The sequence below is a fragment of the Diadema setosum genome, chromosome 1 (genome assembly GCF_964275005.1).
Source record: "Diadema setosum chromosome 1, eeDiaSeto1, whole genome shotgun sequence".
Taxonomy (NCBI): Eukaryota; Metazoa; Echinodermata; class Echinoidea; order Diadematoida; family Diadematidae; genus Diadema; species Diadema setosum.
In genome coordinates, this window is record NC_092685.1 from 32,762,258 (window position 1) to 32,781,840 (window position 19,583).

The 19,583-nt window shown below is 37.6% G+C and overlaps 1 protein-coding gene across 1 annotated transcript in view; it reads right to left on the bottom strand.

The window, feature by feature from the left end:
* Positions 1 to 19,583, bottom strand: part of LOC140235530 (RNA polymerase II-associated factor 1 homolog) — a 30,505-nt gene that overhangs the window by 10,117 nt on the left and 805 nt on the right. The window contains exons 2-9 of the mRNA XM_072315557.1: positions 6,743 to 6,769; positions 6,226 to 6,434; positions 5,710 to 5,785; positions 4,952 to 5,053; positions 3,785 to 3,890; positions 2,897 to 2,965; positions 1,404 to 1,507; positions 771 to 887 (exon numbers count right to left, since the gene is read on the bottom strand). Of these exons, the coding sequence (XP_072171658.1) occupies positions 771 to 887; positions 1,404 to 1,507; positions 2,897 to 2,965; positions 3,785 to 3,890; positions 4,952 to 5,053; positions 5,710 to 5,785; positions 6,226 to 6,434; positions 6,743 to 6,769 (810 nt within the window). The remainder of the gene's footprint in view (positions 1 to 770; positions 888 to 1,403; positions 1,508 to 2,896; positions 2,966 to 3,784; positions 3,891 to 4,951; positions 5,054 to 5,709; positions 5,786 to 6,225; positions 6,435 to 6,742; positions 6,770 to 19,583) is intronic.

Genomic DNA, 19,583 nt, shown 5'->3' on the forward strand with positions numbered 1-19,583 from the left:
GGAAGTAATTTTGCACACTCCATTCCTTTCAGACTATTTTGTTTTTATCCTTAATATAACAAGATACTTGATACTGTACAACAGAAATTTCTGAGGGCCTAAGCAGCTTGTTACAACAGGGTTCACCTGTAGGCCTACTATTTCTATAATGGTGATGATATCTTCATACTGCCAGACTCATATCAGCTGCCATCTGCTTTATCTCATTTGTGTGCCTAGCAAATATTTCATAGTGAATAGTGGTCTTGGACTCCAGGTCCATCCAGTAATTTACTATTGTTTTTGCCAGTGTTTCTGCATCACATATGATGGTCACTCTTATAGCCTTGGAAATTATGAACTGACTGTGAGCATAAACTCTGAAGAAAACCTTTTAGGCATTCATTTGTTTTTTGATGCAAGACATGCAATGTTTATCCATTTTTTCATTTTTAATAAGCGAGATATACCTTTAATACTTATGACAGACATATAATAAAAACAAACAAACAGTGATTTCTCTGTCTATAGCGGCAGTCTGTCTATAAAGGTCATCTTTTACAATTTCCTCAGGGGGTCACAATATGCAGCTTTGACTGATATTGAGATAATCAAAATGCATGTTTTCCAAAGAAGGCCTTCATATTCATGTCATGAATTAGCTACACAAAACACCCCTTTTGGCATATACTGTGGAAAGTTGAAACATAATATTGTTGTCGTATATTACAGTTACATATGGAATCTCCTATGAGCACGGGACTGGCTGCTAAAATACAGGCACCACTTACTCTTCACCCTCCATGTAGTCGATGTCTTCCTCAAAGTCCCGTTTGCGTTTGCGGCAAGTCTCTTCATTTGGAAGAAAGTAGCCAACGAATTGCTCCTCACTCTCGTCAGCCATACCTCTGCAAACCCACAAGAAATGACAAAGGGCTCATAGAGATGAATGACTCTCACATTATTTACATAAAACAAAAGATCATAGACGATCGAGCATCAAGGCAGCTATAGTCTGCAGCAGACACAACACTCGAGAGGAAACTCAAAACTCTTGGGAACATGATTAAGGAGGAGCACACATGTAATCTGCACATTAGAAATGTCACTAATACTCATACATGCTCATAGGCTCTTCCTGACTGTATTCTACTTGGGAAAAAATTGACCCTCTACAGACAGCAACTGCTGGGGGGGGGGGGGGGGGAAGGACCATACAACAAATTGAAATCTATTTTGTGAAGTTGACGGAAGCAGCAACGGTGATGGCAAAATGAAGAGACTCATAAATGATACACTCATCCTATTCCCTATTCAAATAGTTTTGACATTTACAAGTCTACAAAGACCAAAAATATCCCAAATTTTTCTTTCATGCACCTCAGGGGCAACCTATTCATCTGTTTACAAACATGCAAGCTCACCTGATCATGGCCTGGGACATTTCTTCCAGTTGCTCGTGTGTTGCCTTCCCCCTGACTGCTGGATCCGAGTCAAAGATGACTTGGGCACATGGGTGAATCCAGGTCTGAAGAACACATCATATATTAAGGTCAAGAGCAAATTGTATTTTCATTTTCAACCTTATTTCAAAGAAGCATCTTGATTTTTGTGATTCCATGGCAAAGGCCATGACTTCCTCCAATATCCTTCCACACAAAATATATCTATGACATAATATTACTTGGAAATGATCAATTTGGTTATCTTTAAAGATAATATAAAGTTTTGGTATTACCTCAAAAGTTTCCCTGAATTTCCTTGTCTTAGTTTGTGTTTCAGGTTAAAGTACCTTTCATATAACTAACACTGTGAGACTTACTCGCCCCAAAGTGCTCTCATGTCTTAGTAATCATGCAATAATGGTTTCGTACCAGAGCCGCCGCCGTACGGCGGTGAGGTAGTAAACATATTGTACGAAACCATTATTGCATGATAACTGCGACCAGCAGCGTGCAGCCCCATACGCATAGCTAAATGGGGCTTCGCATTGTAGCTTACAGGATCATGACAGATTTAGTATCGCGGGTAAAAATCAACTTAAAATCCAAAAAATTCTTCAATTTGAAGACTTACCAGTTAAGTTGAAGTATTGAAAACAGGCTTCGGGCAACGTTTGGTTTTGCCAATAGTCCCTTTCTGTTCGAATTGATGACTGAATGTGACTCGGTCGAGAGGACCTTGGGAGAGCTACACTGAATTGACGGCCAGCGCATGCGCACACAAACATCTTATCCGTTCAAGGATTTGAAATTTGTTCGCATGTGATGTGTGCGTATGCGCTGGCCGTAGTAATCAGTGTATGTAGCTCTCCCAAGGTCCTCTCGACAGAGTCACATTCAGTCATCAATTCGAACAGAAAGGGACTATTGGCAGAACCAAACGTTGTCTGAAGCCTGTTTTCAAGACTTCAACTTAATTGGTAAGTCTTCAAATTGAAGAATTTTTTGGATTTTAAGTTGATATTTACCCGCGATACTAAATCTGTCATGATCCTGAACGCTACAATGCGAAGCCCCATTACGCTATGCGTATGGGGCTGCTGGTCGCAGTTAATTGCATGATTACTAAGAAATGAGAGCACTATGGGGCGAGTAAGTCTCACAGTGTTAGTTATATGAAAGGTACTTTAACCTGAAACACGGAAATTCAGGGAAACTTTTGAGGTACCAAAACTTCTTATTATCTTTAATATCAATATTTCACCAATAATGTATTTTGTCATTGCTACACGTGTTACACTTGAAACCTTAGTTTACTTGGGCTTGTACCACTGCAAAACAATATAGCCTGCCGTGCACAACAAAAGATGTGTTTCATCAATATACTGGTTTGTTGGAGGATTCTGTCATGAAAGAGAAGCAGTGCTGCACTAACAACAATGTTGCTCTAAATTTAGAAATTGTGAAATTCTTACCTCAAAATCAGGGAATACAGGAAGGATTTCAAGTGGCGTGACATGTGGCTTGCTGTAATGTTTATCAATCTGCAGGATAGCAAGACAGTGTACAAAAAATTAGCAAGAAGGATAGAATTCACAGCAGAGAAATCATCTGGATATTAGCCATGCATGTACCATACAATGTACATGTACCACAGCCTTTCACTTACATTTTGATGAATTTACTGATCTTCACCACGGACCAATGATTGCCTGTGCATTACATCAATTAACATTATCATTGGACTTACCTAAATTGAATCAATGGCCATAAGACAGCATTATCACTTAATTTTACTGGTCTCTGACCTTTCATCCTGCCAGTTCAGGCAAGTACTTGCTATTCATTTTCAATCTTCTCACCACTCACTGGATAATCATAGCTGAAGCTATGGCTAACAAATTTACATCTTAAACCACAGTGCAGTGACCTTTGACCTTTAGGGATTTGCCTCAAATGGATGTACAGTATAAACAGACAGACAAATGGCCATCCAGAAAACACAGAATGTCTCTGGCACCCTTCAAGACGGATGCATAAAATATGATTCCTGCAAGTGTATCTGAAAGCACACTTGCTTAGTTATCAAGAAGTTTCTCCTGCATTTTTAAAGTCACCTTCATAAGCAAATACATTGTTAAACTGATTTCCATTACTCATGTTTAACTATGAATATTGAAAAAGGCAGTTGTTTTTTTTTAAATACTCATACACATGTAACAGATTTTTAAAACAGCAAATAAAAAGCCTAACACTTCCATATAGCGTCAGCTGAATATTCTATAAGCTTCAAGAGTTTGAAAAAGTAACAGATTACATATCATATCAAATGATTCAATATCTATGGCCATTATGAGACTTACAGGTTTCTTGGCATCCTCAAAGGTCTTCTGAATGGCATTGATTTGATTACTTCTGTCCTTGTAGAGATCTTCCTCATTGAACTGTTTCTTGAGATGGTATGCAACTCTGTAAATTGATTGATTGATTTGAATTTATTTCCACTTTGTGTTCCCAAAAACAAGAAACAAACACAGCTGAGTTACAATGATTAATACTACACAATAACTTTTTTTGATGTACAAAAATAATTGAACATATTCTAATACATTTGCAATAAATGGTGAATAAGTAGTAGTCATAAGAACCAAAGTGGGGGAGCCTAAATCAAAAGCACAACATGTATTACTTAAGCTCCCAAAAATTGAAAATGTAAAACAAAGGTGAGAAAATGAGAATTGACTTTGGCTGCGTTTATCTAACTTGAGAGAGGGAATCACGTTTCTAAACGCGTTTGGAATGGTGTTTGCAAACGTGGTTTGAAACGCGATTTTCGGGGAGCCGCTTTTATCTAACCATCATACAATCGCGATTCGAGTGGTGTCACTGCACAGCTGCTTCGCGCCGTTTGACCTGGGAAGTAAAGGTCAACTGCATACCACCAAACATGCCTCCTCAGTCACACACAAATAATGGGTAGAGAGCACAACCGGAAACAGCTGGGATTTGACCTTGAGATATAAACGCGTTTCAAAACGGCATTGTGTTTATCTACTCACAGAACGGCGATCGTGGTCTCAAACGTGTTTCAAAACGCCCTTTGAAAGGCGTTTCAAAACGGCGTTTCTAAACGCATTTGAAAACACGGTTGCGTTTATCTAACCCCTGAAAATGCCTCAAACGTGTTTAGGATCATGATTCTGCCTCAGAAAAGTTTTTGATAAACGCAGTCCTTGTGTGTACTCTGTAACACCACCATTTAAAAGGCCATTGCATATGTGTATGCATTTTCTATTCAAAAGTTAGAAGGAGGTATATGTTCATTACCACTGTTAAATTACTATTTAAAAAATAGAACAAAAAAAATGTGCAGTATAGAAGAACTCTCATAAGAGAAGTACAGAAATATAGTGAGGAGATATTTTTCTTTCAGAATGATGTGGTAAGATGCTTGTTAATGAAGCAAGTTCAGAAGCGCTACAACTTGACTCCTTTCTCAATTACTTCTATTCAAGCTTTAAATCACTTACTTAGTTTCAACCTTGTCTCTGCTGTACTGTGACCTGTTGTACTCACTGGAGATGTACTCAGTCTTTCTCAACCATGACACGCTTTTTGTGTGTTGCCTTGACCTAAATCAAAGATCAAAACAAAGCATGCCAAATATAGAAGGGTGATGCAGACATGTACTGCTTCATGTCTTTTCAAATGAAGTCTAATGAACATGATGCTGCATATTGTAAACAACATCACACCACAGCACAATTTATGAATGTTGAAGATAAAAAGAATTTTGCTGTATATGTTTGGGCATCAAGATACTAGCACTGTATGTCTGACAACATGCACCGGTAATCCAATGTCTTATTGTGTACATTACATGAAGAATTAATGTACTGGAACTATTCACAATGTAACACCAGACACATACATTAATACCCTGTTATAAGCATTATTAACATGTTTCAATTGGTGTTCATTTCTTACACTGTTTACAGCTTCATTTTGTTTGAGTCACAAAATTCAGAACGCCAATGATCAGCTCCAAGATGTGTTATATAAAATTCTTACAGGGATTTCAAACAAGTCTTTCATGATATGTGAGAAAGAGACATATTTCTATATCACAAATGAACTAGTAGTTTATGAGCTTAGTTTTGTTTTGGGTTTATTTTGTTTTTCTTCTGCTTTTTACTATACTGTAGATCAATTTGCAATAGTTGACCTCACCAAATTTCGCAGGTGTAAGAAACTTAGGGATACTATGGGAAAATTTTGAGGAACACACCTCTTAGAATCCCCAGGTGTGACAGTGTCTTCCTCTAACAGTTTCTCGTCAGCAGCATCATGCTCTACAAATGGTTCTGTGATGATCAAGAAAAGAAACATTCACTAATTACAAGTTATCTCCAAATTTGGCGACAACATGAGTAAAAAGCTCTTGGAGGAAAATGAACAAATATACTTGAGCAATACCAGGTAGGTCAAGTAAATCATTAGACTGTCATTAGACAATATGACCACTTCAGTAGATGAATTACAAAGGAAATACTCTACAATAAAAAGAGAAATACCATCTATGTATGGTAACACTGATGCAATATTACACAACAAAAACAGTCATATGATAATTGACACATAAGCAATAATTGTGATCTGAAGTTATTGCCTGACTTTGACTAAACTTGAACAATGTTCTACCTTTCTATTCTAATGATTCTTCCCTTGAACATCTCTTTGAGTGAATAATGATAAAGAAAAAACAAAACAAAACAAAACAAAACAAAAACAGCAGATACATCACCTGGCAGTCTGTAGGTGTCAGGGTTGATGAGATCAATGGTGACACCAAGGTCGTGTTCAGCCAGCAGCTCATGCTTGTAGTTTCTCTCTAGAGAAGTGGCATTGTACTGCACAAAACGGTTGGCCTCAAAGGGGTATGTGATGAACTTCGGGTCGAATGGAATGTCTGGGAGAGCATTGCCATACTTTACTCGGCAGACAATATCAGATCTAATAACAAACACAAACCATAACAATATATAATGCTACCAATGTATGCATGTATCTAGATGACATGTACAGCATGTATGTACATGTATGTCCATTACATATTGTTTGTAAGGCTCACTACTTTCATCTATACGTTACCTTGATAGCTTCCTTTCATTATTCAAATCATTCACTTTAATTCACTTTTTTTTTTCACCATCTAGTATACCATAAAATATACTGATCTGAATTATTTTTGTTGTTTTTGTTACTCATTTTAATGAAATCTTAAATGTGTTACCCTTAAAGACTAGAAATGAAAGTCTTACCTTGCTGGACCAGTTGCAGAGCGAGACCTGAGATGCAGAGAAGAAGAAAATTAATAGTGTCTCTCTATGCCCTAGCATTCTCACATGATTCTGTGTATCTTGTCTTTCAAAACACACATTCTTTGATGTATCGACACAGACACAAAGGACATGCTTCAGTTTGCTGACTGCAAGGTATTGGTATGGTTCACTCATATATTTGAAACTACATTGTGTACATAGATCTGTTTACATCTATCATGTAATACGAGGCAGTGACATCAAAACCTGTCAATATATAAACAGTGAACTTGAAATCGCGTGAAGAAATTTAGAATGAAATTCAGTTCAACACCAGTAACATTACCACGACCATTCTAAATGAGACTACAGTCTAGTCAAGTTCATTCATGTGTGATCCAGTCTTTGATCTTACTCTTTGTAATACTGTATGAGCTGAAATTTTCGCGTACAGATATTTTCGCAAATTGCTACTTGGAGAACATTTTTGCGTGTTGTTAATTTCGTGGTTGCGAGGGTCTAACTGAACTTTGCTATTTGCGCATTGTTATTTTTGCGTGTTATTTTCGTGGTTCAAAGGCGATTCACAAAATTCCCCAAAATAACACCACCGCGAAAATTTCAGCTCGTACAGTAGGCCTTCTAGTAAACTACTCAAGTAATGATGAATTTAATCTAATATTTCAAGCCACACAAATCAATCACTGTGAATTCAGTTTGAGTCAAATAAAAAAAAAATAAACGAGATATAAAACTCGTCACACTAAGGACGAGTTAGGTGATACGCTTGGGGTCATCAGATGTCGGTCATCCGTGATCGACAAAGAAAAGAATGTGATATAGGCACCTTGAAATTATTCAGCGTGCATGCAAATCCGTTTCTCTAACCACTCGGCCACGGGACATCCACGGAAATGGTTAGGCAAAAAAAAAAATGTATAGATATTACAGGGGGAAAAAGTCAATGCCCACTCAACAAACGGGGCCGCGTGAACATGTATTGCATTGCTAGACGGAAATGCGGCCTTGTAACGACTGATGTCGCTATGCCATTTCTGGCGACTTGGGAAAAATACGTGCCGTAGACATAAAACCTATAATCGGCTGGTTTTGATACCTTGCCTTTAATCACAATTTTCAGTGTGATGACGTCATCAAAGTACGAAACAATAAGCCAGTTCGGGGTTCCACTTTGAGCATGAGCAAAAAAAGGTCATCTGTACCAGCAGAGCATGGCGGTTTTTAAATTCACTGAGATAAGCATCTGTAATGTAATGATTATTCAACTGATCCCTATAAGTGGTGCTTGCCAGCACATCCACATGACAGCAAAAGCGGTGTCTGACAATATCAATAGAAAGAGATTGTTAATACATTCAATGCAAAATAATGAAATGGATGCTTTCCAAAATGTCAATGGAAGGATCATTCTGGTCACCTGGTCTATGCAAGTTCATCCTTTGTTTGAACATGACTGATGAATGCCATAAATTGTTACGTTGGGCAAGCTCATGCCTTCTGTCGCTTGAAACTAGTGGAGTGCCTAATCAACTGAGAAAGAAGAAAGGTCATTTGTACCCATGTGCCCATGAGCTAACCCCGAACTGGCTTATTGACATGGTCTTGAAAGACAATTTTTCAAAGTACAACACCTCCGTCGTCGTCATTACATACTATGATCGGTTTGACAAAGTCAGCCTGCAAAAGTTTGCAGCAGTCGAAGCAATGTGGTCTCCAACACAAAAAAGAGGGATATTGTGTGTGTGTGTGTATAGGTGCGTTTATATACGAACTTGACTTCTACATGGACGAATATGTAATACACCATTGAAGAAAAAAAAGTAAAATAGCAAAGTATTTTGTTTCGTGATCTTGTGGGGTTCGAACCCGCACGTATGCAACCTCACTTCTCTGAGACGTCGCCTTTAATCACTCGGCCATACGTCTCGACGAGAAAATATGACGAACGTAAACTTATGTGTGTGAAAGATGAATCAGGAATCGTTTCGTCCACATTCCATTCTCATTTTCAGTTTTAAACTGCAAAATTGTCAACCTGATGAGGAGATTTCAAAGAATAAAATGCATGATTACTGCAGCTTATTGTCTCAGCTACAACATACTTTAGTTTCAGAGGAAACGAAGCAAAATCAGCTGAGATAAAGGTGCTTAAACGTTGTCAAGTCAATGCATGGTTTAAAAGAAAAATCACCTCCCATAGACATAACACGTAAACTTGTCCGATTTTGCGTCTTTACCTCTAATCACAATTTTCAGTGTGATGACGTCATCAAAGTACAAAACAATGACATGGTCTTGAAAGACAATTGTTCAAAGTACAACACCTCCGTAGTCGTCATTACTTATACTATAATCGGTTTGAGAAAGTCAGCCTGCAAAATTTTGCAGCAATCGAAGCAATGTGGTCTCCAACACAAGAAAGAGGGATATTGTGTGTGTGTGTGTATAGGTGCGTTTCTATACGAACGTGATTTCTACATGGACGAATATGTAATACACCACTGAAGAAAAAAAAAAGTAAAATGGCTAAGTATTTTGTTTCGTGATCTTGTGGGGTTCGAACCCGCATGTGTCATGGTATACCCTACTGTAAAGTCATGTAATGTCGTTGTGTTTCTACTGTCTTGTTCTCTCCTGTCTTTGTAAAAAAAAAAAAAAAAAAAAAAAAAAAAAGTTTAATGTATTCACAAGAATCCTTTTGAGTGGTTCACAATTTACAAGCATGCTTTTCAGTGAACCTCTCAGTTCTTTCTTTTTTTTTTATCCTCCCAAACATAACTTTGTATTTTGCCGGTATGCATGTATAATTTCGTATTTGTTAACCATTATCTACCATGTAAAGTCGAATACATGCCTATGTTATATCTTCTGATACATTTCGTGTTATGTTTGACGAAAAAGAAAGAAGGAATGAAATAAATGAAATGAAAATGAAAATGAAAATGAATGAATGAATGAATGTGTGCAACCTCACGTCTCTGAGACGTCGCCTTTAACCACTCGGCCATACGTCTCGACGAGAAAATATGAGGAACGTAAACTTATGTATGTGAAAGATGAATCAGGAATCGTTTCGTCCACCTTCCATTCTCATTTTCAGTTTTAAGCTGCAAAATTGTCAACCTGATGAGAAGATTTGAAAAAAAATAAAATGTATGATTACTGCAGCTTATTGTCTCAGCTACAACATACTTAAGTTTCAGAGGAAATGAAGCAAAATCAAGTGAGGTAAAAGTGCTTGAGCGTTATCGTCTATGCATGGTTAAAAAAAAAATCCCCCCATAGACATAACACATAATCTTCGCTGATTTTGATATCTTGCCTTTAATCACAACTTCTAGTATGATGACGTCATCAAATTAGAAAACATCGACATGGACTTGATAGACAATTGTTCAAAGTATAACATATTCAAAGTATGTCGTCAGTTTGGTATTGACTGGACGATCAAACACAGGAACATGAGGCAGCGATTAGTAATCTTCGCTGATTTTGATATCTTGCCTTTAATCACAACTTCTAGTATGATGACGTCATCAAATTAGAAAACATCGACATGAACTTGATAGACAATTGAAGGGGTCGATGCAATATAGTGCTAACCCACACAATGTTCATTTTGAGATAATCGCTGTTGAATGTTTGGAAAGTCCATACATTGTATATTGATAAAACATGAATGCATGCATTTTTTACCATCTTATTGGTTGAATTCACATATGATATTTTCACGGAGGTTAGAGTGAAGGATAAGGATTATGAAAATGCTTAATCGTGTCATTAATTCCCAATCAATGACATCCCTACTATAGGCATATCATAATTTCTCATCTAAAATCAATGGTCTATAGGATTCATGCACCATTACTTGTATAGTGCATAAACTTTGCTTTTTAAGCTTTGAGTGAAACGTGTCATAGCATAATTCTGTAATTCCATCAGCAGTGATTGACATAATGAAGAAGAAATATATATCACATTGAACGCTTAGAACCTAACGGGGGGGGGGGGGGGGGGGTATTATAGCATGATACTCGGTCTTTTACTGCCCAGCTAGATGCCAACAACATCCATCACTCACGGCTACGCATAGAGAAACAGCCATGGCGAAAATAAAACTTTGCTTTCTCATAGGCACAATGACACAGAACCCCGTCAAACACACTTTTCTTGGCAGGGATGGACATGAAAAAGTTCATTACTAATACTAAACAGCGTATGCATTCCATTCATGTGGAGCTAGATACCTCTATAGCAACATAAAGCCTGTCTTCAACTCCGTTGATAGAACAATGACAACCTGAAATTTCAAAGAGATGAGCGAGACGCTATATACACCTGGCCTAGAGTTAATTTATTCAGTTCTCATTCCTACTTCAAGTTGGGTTATGTTATTGTAATCATTCCCATCTGCGGTATAACAAAACCAAAGTGAGGGAAAAGGGGAGAGAAAAACGAGAGGTGGCAAAAGGAAAACTGCATGCACAACTGCAATCCATAGCATTGCGTGTGACAAGTGAAACAAATGTTTTAGTTGTTATAGCAGTGTTTTATGAGCATAAACAGACAAATAGACAGACAATGTCAAATTTAAAAACCATCAATTTAATGTCAGAGATGGTAAACAAGATGCATTGAAACCGTAACTAAATCGAACATATTCAGATATAACATTCTTGAATTAAAAACAAGATAAAGAAAAATAATGTCCACGTCATTATTAAAAAAAAAAAAAACGCCGCACGAACATGCATTATATTCTTGATGCAAAGTTCCAAGGATTGTCTCATTAATTTAAAAGCAATGATTCCCTTACCACCACCAGCACCACACCACAATGACGTCTCTAAAATCAATGGTAGCACATATCATTGTATCTTGCATTGAATTAGCTCCCTTTTCCTAAACTACCAGTGAAACGTGCCATATTATATGGTGTAATTGGATCAGTAGTGATTGACTTTAAAGAAGAAAGATAATGCAACAAATTGAATGCTTACCACATTGCTTATAGGGCTATTCCAGTTTGGTACTGATCTGTTCTATTCTCCCAGATGCCAACAACACATATCACCTATGGCTAAACTAGTGAAACAGCCATGACGAAAATAAACGACAGAGAACCCTGTCAAAATCACTACACTAATTGGAAAGGTATTGCCCGAAATTCCTCATATTATAATATGAAGCAATATCAAGTCACTTCCTTCCCTGCCTGTCTTTAACTCCGTTTTTGTCAAACAATAACAACCTGGAATTCTAAACAGATAAGCGAGACGCCATACACCTGGACTAGAGTTAATTAATTCAGTTCCCATTCCTGTTAGTTATGTAAACGTACACGTTCCTAAATATCCTGCTACAGTATAACAAGAACAAAATCTAAATGAAGAGAAAAGGAAAGAGAAAAAGAATGGTAGCAAGCGTGGCACTGTTTCAAGGGGCAATTTACAACATTACGCGTGACAAAATTAATGAAGCAAACCCAACCTCCAAACTCCAATACAAAACAAGGGAAATAGAGTAGCTGTGTTCATGACATCAGAGTGAAGCTGAACTGCTGAAAAAAAGAAAAGAAAAAAGAAATAAAAGGAAAAAGTCCTGCGGGACTCGATTAACTTCTCTCCTTCCGGTCGGGCATTATAAACACGCAGCGTGCTAAGCGATTCTGCCACACGGAAGATCCGAAGATCCTGTGCGAAACTTAAATCTATCTATGTATGCTATACACAACACAAATTTACATTGATATTCAGTTTTTTGGCGATATACGTCAAGTGACTGATAGCGCTGTTCAACTTCCCACGAGTGGCCGCGTGGATTCGATCAATATACAGTTACAAAGATAAATCGGGAATCGTTTCGACCAGATTCCATTCTCATTTTCAGTGATCGACAACGAAAATAATGTTAAGTAGCGACTTGAAGTATAATATAATATTGAGAAATATTCGTGAAGTCCAATTCTTTATGCAGTCCTACATAATTCAGATGAAATTGTTTCTGTCATGCAACCAATTGAAAATTTCGTGTGGTGTCGGCGTGTCCAAGTAAGTTGATTGGAAAGGATATGTGAATGAATATTTACCAATAGGTCTTTATATTGTAAAAAAAAAAAAATCAAACATGGCCATGCGGTCTTTTAAGAGCCATCTTCACTTTAACATTTGTAATTTCAAGTCCAAGTTGCCAGTCAAAGCAATGTGGTCTCCAACACAAAACAAAGGGATATTGTGTGTGTGTGTGTGTGTGTGTGTGTGTGTGTGTGTGTGTGTGTGTGTACGTTTACATGAAAACGTGATTTCTACATGGACGAAGGTGAATACTCCATAAAAGAAAAAAAGCAAAAGATGTAAGTATTTTGCTTCGTGTTCTTATGGGGTTCGAACCCGTACGTGTGCAACCTCACGTATCTTGTGACGTCGCCTTTATCCTCTCGGCCATACGTCTCGACGAGAAAATATGAGGAATGTAAACTTATGTATGTGAAAGATGAATCAGGAATCGTTTCGTCCACATTCCATTCGCATTTTCAGTTTTTAGCTGCAAAATTATCAACCTGATGAGGAGATTTGAAAAAACAAAATGCATGATTACTGCAGCTTATTGTCTGAGCTACCACATACTTAAGTTTCAGAGGAAATGGAGCAAAATCAGCTGAAATAAAGGTGGTGAAACGTTGTCAAGTCAATGCATGGTTTAAAAAAAAAATCACCTCCCTTAGACATAACACGTCAACTTGTCTGATTTTGAGTCTTTACCTTTAATCACAATTTGAAGTATGATGGTAAGTCTTCTCGAACTAAGAGTGTGGAACGGAAGCTTCTACGTGAAAGATGAATCATGACGATCACCCGTGACCGACACATCTTTAAAGGGATCAGTTATTAGAGGTGGAAGACCTCGTGCCAAGATATTGTTTCAGCAATTCCAAAGCAATGATACCCTTACATTTAGGTATACCATAATTTCCCTCTGAAATCATTGGTATTATTCATGTACAATTGCTTGCCTTGTCCATAAACTTTGCTTTATAAACTTTCAGTGAAAGGTGTTATAACATAATTCTGTAACGCCATTAGCAGTGATTGACTACATAAATAAAGATATATCAAATTGAACGCTTAGCGCGTATAAAAGGGGGATTTTAGCCTGATGTTGTGTTATTCACTGCTCAGATACCAACAACACTCATCACCTACGGTTACGTATAGAGAAATAGCCACGGCGAAAATAAGGTTTTCCTTTTCTTTGGCAGATAGACACACAACCCCTTTGAACACACTATAATTGACATGGAGGGACATGAAAAAGTTCATTACTACTACTAAACAGTGATGCCTTCTACTCATGTGGCACAAGATACCTCTATAGCAGCATAAAACCTGTCTACAATTCCGTTATTGGGTCAAACAATAGCAACCTGGAATTTCAAAGAGACGAGCGAGACGCCATACACCTGTCCTAGAGTTAATTTATTCAGTTGCCATTCCTGCTCCAGTTGAGTTATGTAAATTATTTTCCGACCTGTCTTGTGCAGTGTAACAGGAACAAACGTAGAGAAAAGGAAAGAGAAAACGAAAGGTGGCAAGCGGGGCACTGTATATCAAGGGCAATTTACAACATTACGTATGATAAATGAAGCAAATCCAACCTCCAGCCTCCGACAAAAAAAAAAAAAAAAAGGGAACTTGAGTGACTGTGTGTCGTGGGGTAATGACATCGGAATGAGGCTGAACTGCCAAAAGAAAAACAAAGAGAGAGAGAGAAAAAAAAAATAATAGCGTCCTGCGGGTCCCGAACATCTCGTCCTAAGGTAGTGCATAATGACCATGCAGCGCGCTAAGCGACTATAAAGCCACACGGCTGTCCCGAAGATTGGATGTGAAATTCATATCTTTATATCATTTACAACATGAAAAAGTTCATTACTACTACTAAACAGTGATGCCTTCCATTCATGTGGCACAAGATACCTCTATAGCAACATAAAACCTGTCTACAACTCCGTTATTGGGTCAAACAATAACAACCTGGAATTTCAAAGAGATGAGCGAGACGCCATACACCTGGACTAGAGTTAATCAATTCAGCTCCCATTCCTGCCAGTTATCTAAACGTACATGTTCCTACCTATCCTGTTACAATATTACAAGAACCAATGAAGAGAAAAGGAAAGAGCAAACGAAAGGTGGCAAGCGGGACACTGTAACAAGGGGCAATTTACAACATTAAGTGTGACAAAATTAATGAAGCAAACCCAATCTCCAAACTCCAATACAAAACGAGGGAAATAGAGCAGCCGTGTTCACGGGTTACGTATACTTGGTAAAATAATACGATAAATGACATCGGAGTAAAGCTGAATTGCCGGAAAAAAAGAAAAAAAAAAGAAAGAGAAAACTTCCGCGGGAGTCGAACTTCTCGCCTTCCGGTATGGCGTTATGAACACCCAGCGCGCTAAGCGATTACGCCATATGGCTGTCCTGGAGATTCTATGCGAAACTTAAATGTATGATTATACTGTCGTGACAGTGCTGACTGAGATGGCGCTATTCAACTTCCCACAAGTGGCCGCGTGGATTCGACCAATATACAGTTGCAAAGAACAATCGGGAATCATTCCGTACAGATTGCATTCTCATTTTCAGTTTTTAACTACAAAATTGTCGACCTGATGAGGAGATTTGAAAATATAAAATGCATGATGACTGCAGCTTATTGTCTCAGCTACAACATATTTATGTTTCAGAGGAAATGGAGCAAAATCAGATGAGGTAAAGGTGCTTAAACGTTGTCATTTCAATGCATGGTTTGAAAAAAAATCACCTCCCATAGACATAACACGTAAACTTGTCTGATTTTGAGTCTTTACCTTTAATCACAATTTCTAGTATGATGACGTCATCATATATCAAAACCATCACATGGACTTGAGAGGCAAATGTTCAAAGTACAACATATCTGAATTTGGGATAATATTGAGCTTAAACAACAGAGATACGAGCAAATGAATGTCAGAAACAGTACCTCAAAAAAATCAATTCCACTTTTTTATATAAAATGACGATTTGATGACGTCATCGCGTTTCTCTGGCAATATTGATACTTGGAATGTTATTTACAATTCATATGCTTTTGTAATATGCAATAGAAATATAGGGTCAACGGACGATTTAAAGGGACTGTACAGTACTGGTTGAGGTAGGGATTCATGTTTTGAACATTCCTAAGTGAGATACTGAAAAGCCTCTTATGATATATGAAAGAGCATGTAATTTTAAGAAGGGTTCAACGTTTATTTGATGAAAATTGGTTTTCAAATGGCTGAGATATCCCAAAAAGTGCAAATAATAAAAGGCGACATGCCCCAACTTTATTAGTATCTCTTTGTTTCACCATGTTTTTGGATATCTCAGCCATTTCAAAACCAATTTTCATTGAATAAACTTTTGATACCCTTTAGAATTGCATGCTCTTTGACATCTCATAGAGTGGTTTCTGAATATCTCACAAAATGTTAAAAGCTAAATCTTCACCTCGACCAGAACTGTACACACCCTTTAAAGAGCTATGACGAAATAAACAAAGACATGTTTTTTCACTATATTTGCAGAAAGACGCGCGTGCGGAATTTCAACTTTGACGCCTGTGCATTCCTTTGTTATGGGTCGAAATCGATCGGAAATCAATGGATACTGTTACTCAAAGTATCAGGAATCCAAATCAGTCAAAAAAATTGCATTTCCATGTTTCTTAAGCGCTCTGCGCGCGAAATTGCGCGGACGGACGCGCACGCGAGAAAATGTTTGAAACGCTTATAATTGTCTGAAACTTCGAGATTTCCCATTGGGAAGTCGTTTTGAGCCTTTTAAAATTTTGACGCGCGCTTACGCGCGCCTAATGATGACCTGGGTAACTAGCGTTAGAAAGTAAGATAGAGCGTGACCTGAACTTTATGTCCAGCGAAAATGATACAGAAATGACATCTAGTTATGAAGTTATGATTGATCATGTGACAAGGTCCGAAAATCACAAAATGGCGCCTAGATGACGTCATAGATATGTTACTGTCATGAAAACCTTATTGTGGCTAGATATTGTTATGAGACATGTTGACTGAAAATGTCATGTCATTCCGTGATGTCATTGTTGAGATATTGACGACACAAAATGTGGCAGAAAGAAAGAAGAATAAAAAAAAAGAGAAATTTTGACAATTACAATAGGTGATACGCTGATAGCGTATCACCTAATAAATAAATCATGTCCCCATACTATTAGGCAGCCTACTGAGATACAAGTTCCCTTATTTACATAGGATCTGGGTCTAGAAAAAGCAGTGTTTGTTAGAACTGGTTGTCAAATGTGACCCCCACATTAGCACACACACCGCAAAACTATTATTTTCAGGGTACACATAGCATCTACTAGAAATACTGCTGTTTATGACAGTGTTACACCGTTTGCAATTAAATTCATATATATACATGTATACAGCATATGAATGGCTGTATACACGTACACTGTACATGTTAACTACCGAGTACCTTTAATATCAACACTAGGTGGAAAAATGGTTGGTCTAACATTGGGATAATGTCATAACAAGGTGAAAAAGAGGTTGTTATGATGGTGGTCTAATGCAGGGATAACATCATATTGCAATGTGGAAAAGTGGTTGGTATAACACTGGTCTAATGCTGGGGTGACATCATAACAAGGTGGAAAAGTTGTTGGTAAAATGCAGGTCTGTTGGGATGACATAACCATGACCAGGATGTCCAGTGTGACACTAATGGCAACATTTAATGAATAGCAGATTTCTGCAATATAGTCAAGGAAACTAGCACATTGTGAGTTAATTAGTATGTAAGTTACTTAATATGTTAATAGCTTGATTACCAGTCTCTTAAACTTAAAAGGGATAGTATAGTTTTGGTTGAGACCTAATTTCAGGTTTCTAACATTTTTGGTGAGATAATGAGAAATCTCTTATGAAACATAAAAGAGCATACAATGTAATTCTATGAGGAATTCAACGTTTTTTTGATGAAAATTGGTTTTGAAACGGCTGAGATATTAAAAAAAGAGCGATTAAAGGTGTGGGACCCATACTTTACTATGAGCGCTTTGTTTTAGTTTGTTTTTGGATGTTTCAGTCATTCCAAACCCGATTTTCATCAATAAACTTTGAATTCCTCTTAAAATGGTATGCTCAGCTCTGTACTATATCATAAGTTTTTTCTTGGTATCTCGCAAAAAGTTAAAAGCCCAATACTGTACCATCCCTTTGAAGGACAAGTTCACCTTCATATCATCATGGATCTGGAACCGCCTACCTAGTCAAGTTGTGCATGCCACCACCCTGACAACATTCAGAGAGGCTGCTCTCCCCTGTATTACAACCTTGCAGCCTTCTTCTGGATCCCTCATCCTTTAAAGAAGGACGCATTCAGATTTTACTTGCACAGCGCACACTTTTATTGTAAATAGAGATCAAATCGTAGCACCTCCCAATGACACAAATGATGTGTGTCATTGGGAGGTGCTACTGTACAAGGTGATCGCATGTGTAGTTCAGCCCAGTATAGCTTCTTGGAGCTGCAGTGATGTCACATGCATTACAGTTGATGCGTAGAACAATATAAGGAAAGTGTTCAAAAATTATGAATTTTTGAAATTTCAGTGCCACCATCGTGGGATGAGAGGACTACTACAGTTTGTGATATCACATGCAAGTTGATGCGTAGAACAATATAAGGAAAGTGTAAAGAGAATTCAACAAGATTTCCTTCAATTTTGAAAAGTATACATTCCCTCCACTTGTTACTGACATATGGTAAGAGTAATTATTTTCCCTGCCTTCTGAAGGCACATGCTCTTTTATTATGCGAGAAAAGTGAAAGTATGTTGAATTATAATTATTTTCTTAATATCGTGTATGCATCATGACATCACAAACTGTCTACATGTAGTAGTCTTCTCATCCAGCAATGGCGGCACTGAAACTTCAAAAATTCATAAATTTTGAACAAATTGTCTGATTTTCCTCAAACTTTTACTGATGTGTTCTTTTAATATTGCTGCATTCACTCAATTCACATTAATGATGGGTGAACTTGTCCTTCTAACAATAATGTCAATGCCATACCATACTTAGGTCATATATAGTTGGGTGTCCAATACATAGACACCCTAATGTTTTTCTCATAGACACCCTAATGTTTTTCTATCAATAGATACTTAAAATATCTCACAATTTGCCTGAAATTCTACTTACATGTAAATAAGATACTCTGAATTCACAAGCGCACATTAAAAATGTGATTTGTGGTACATGCTCCAAGATAACTGCTTCAAACCCACTCAGTTGCATCATAATTTTGAAACTAACACCCCTACCCTCTATTGACAATACGTGTGAAATATACGTAATGCTTTTCCAGTGTGCATTTGTAATCTACGGTATTGTTTTGCTGTTGATCTTGTTTATCATTGCGTTTTTCAGTAATATTTCGACATCATCAAATCCCCAGTGAAGAATGCAAAACCACTGCGTGTATTCTCATGCGTGAAAGTTCATTCTTTCGCGCGCAATGCCAATGCTATAAATAGAGGAGTGTCGGTTTCAATGTACTGCATCGCGTCGATGTGTTGGACACCTACCGTCTAACGTTACATAGACACCTTGTCCTATATGGAATGGGGGATTGCCATGCCGATGCGATGATGCATGGGATAATGGACAATGGGATATCCTCTTCCTCGCCCCCGACTTCATTGCTACCGGTACCACCTTTCTTCTTCTTCTTGTCAG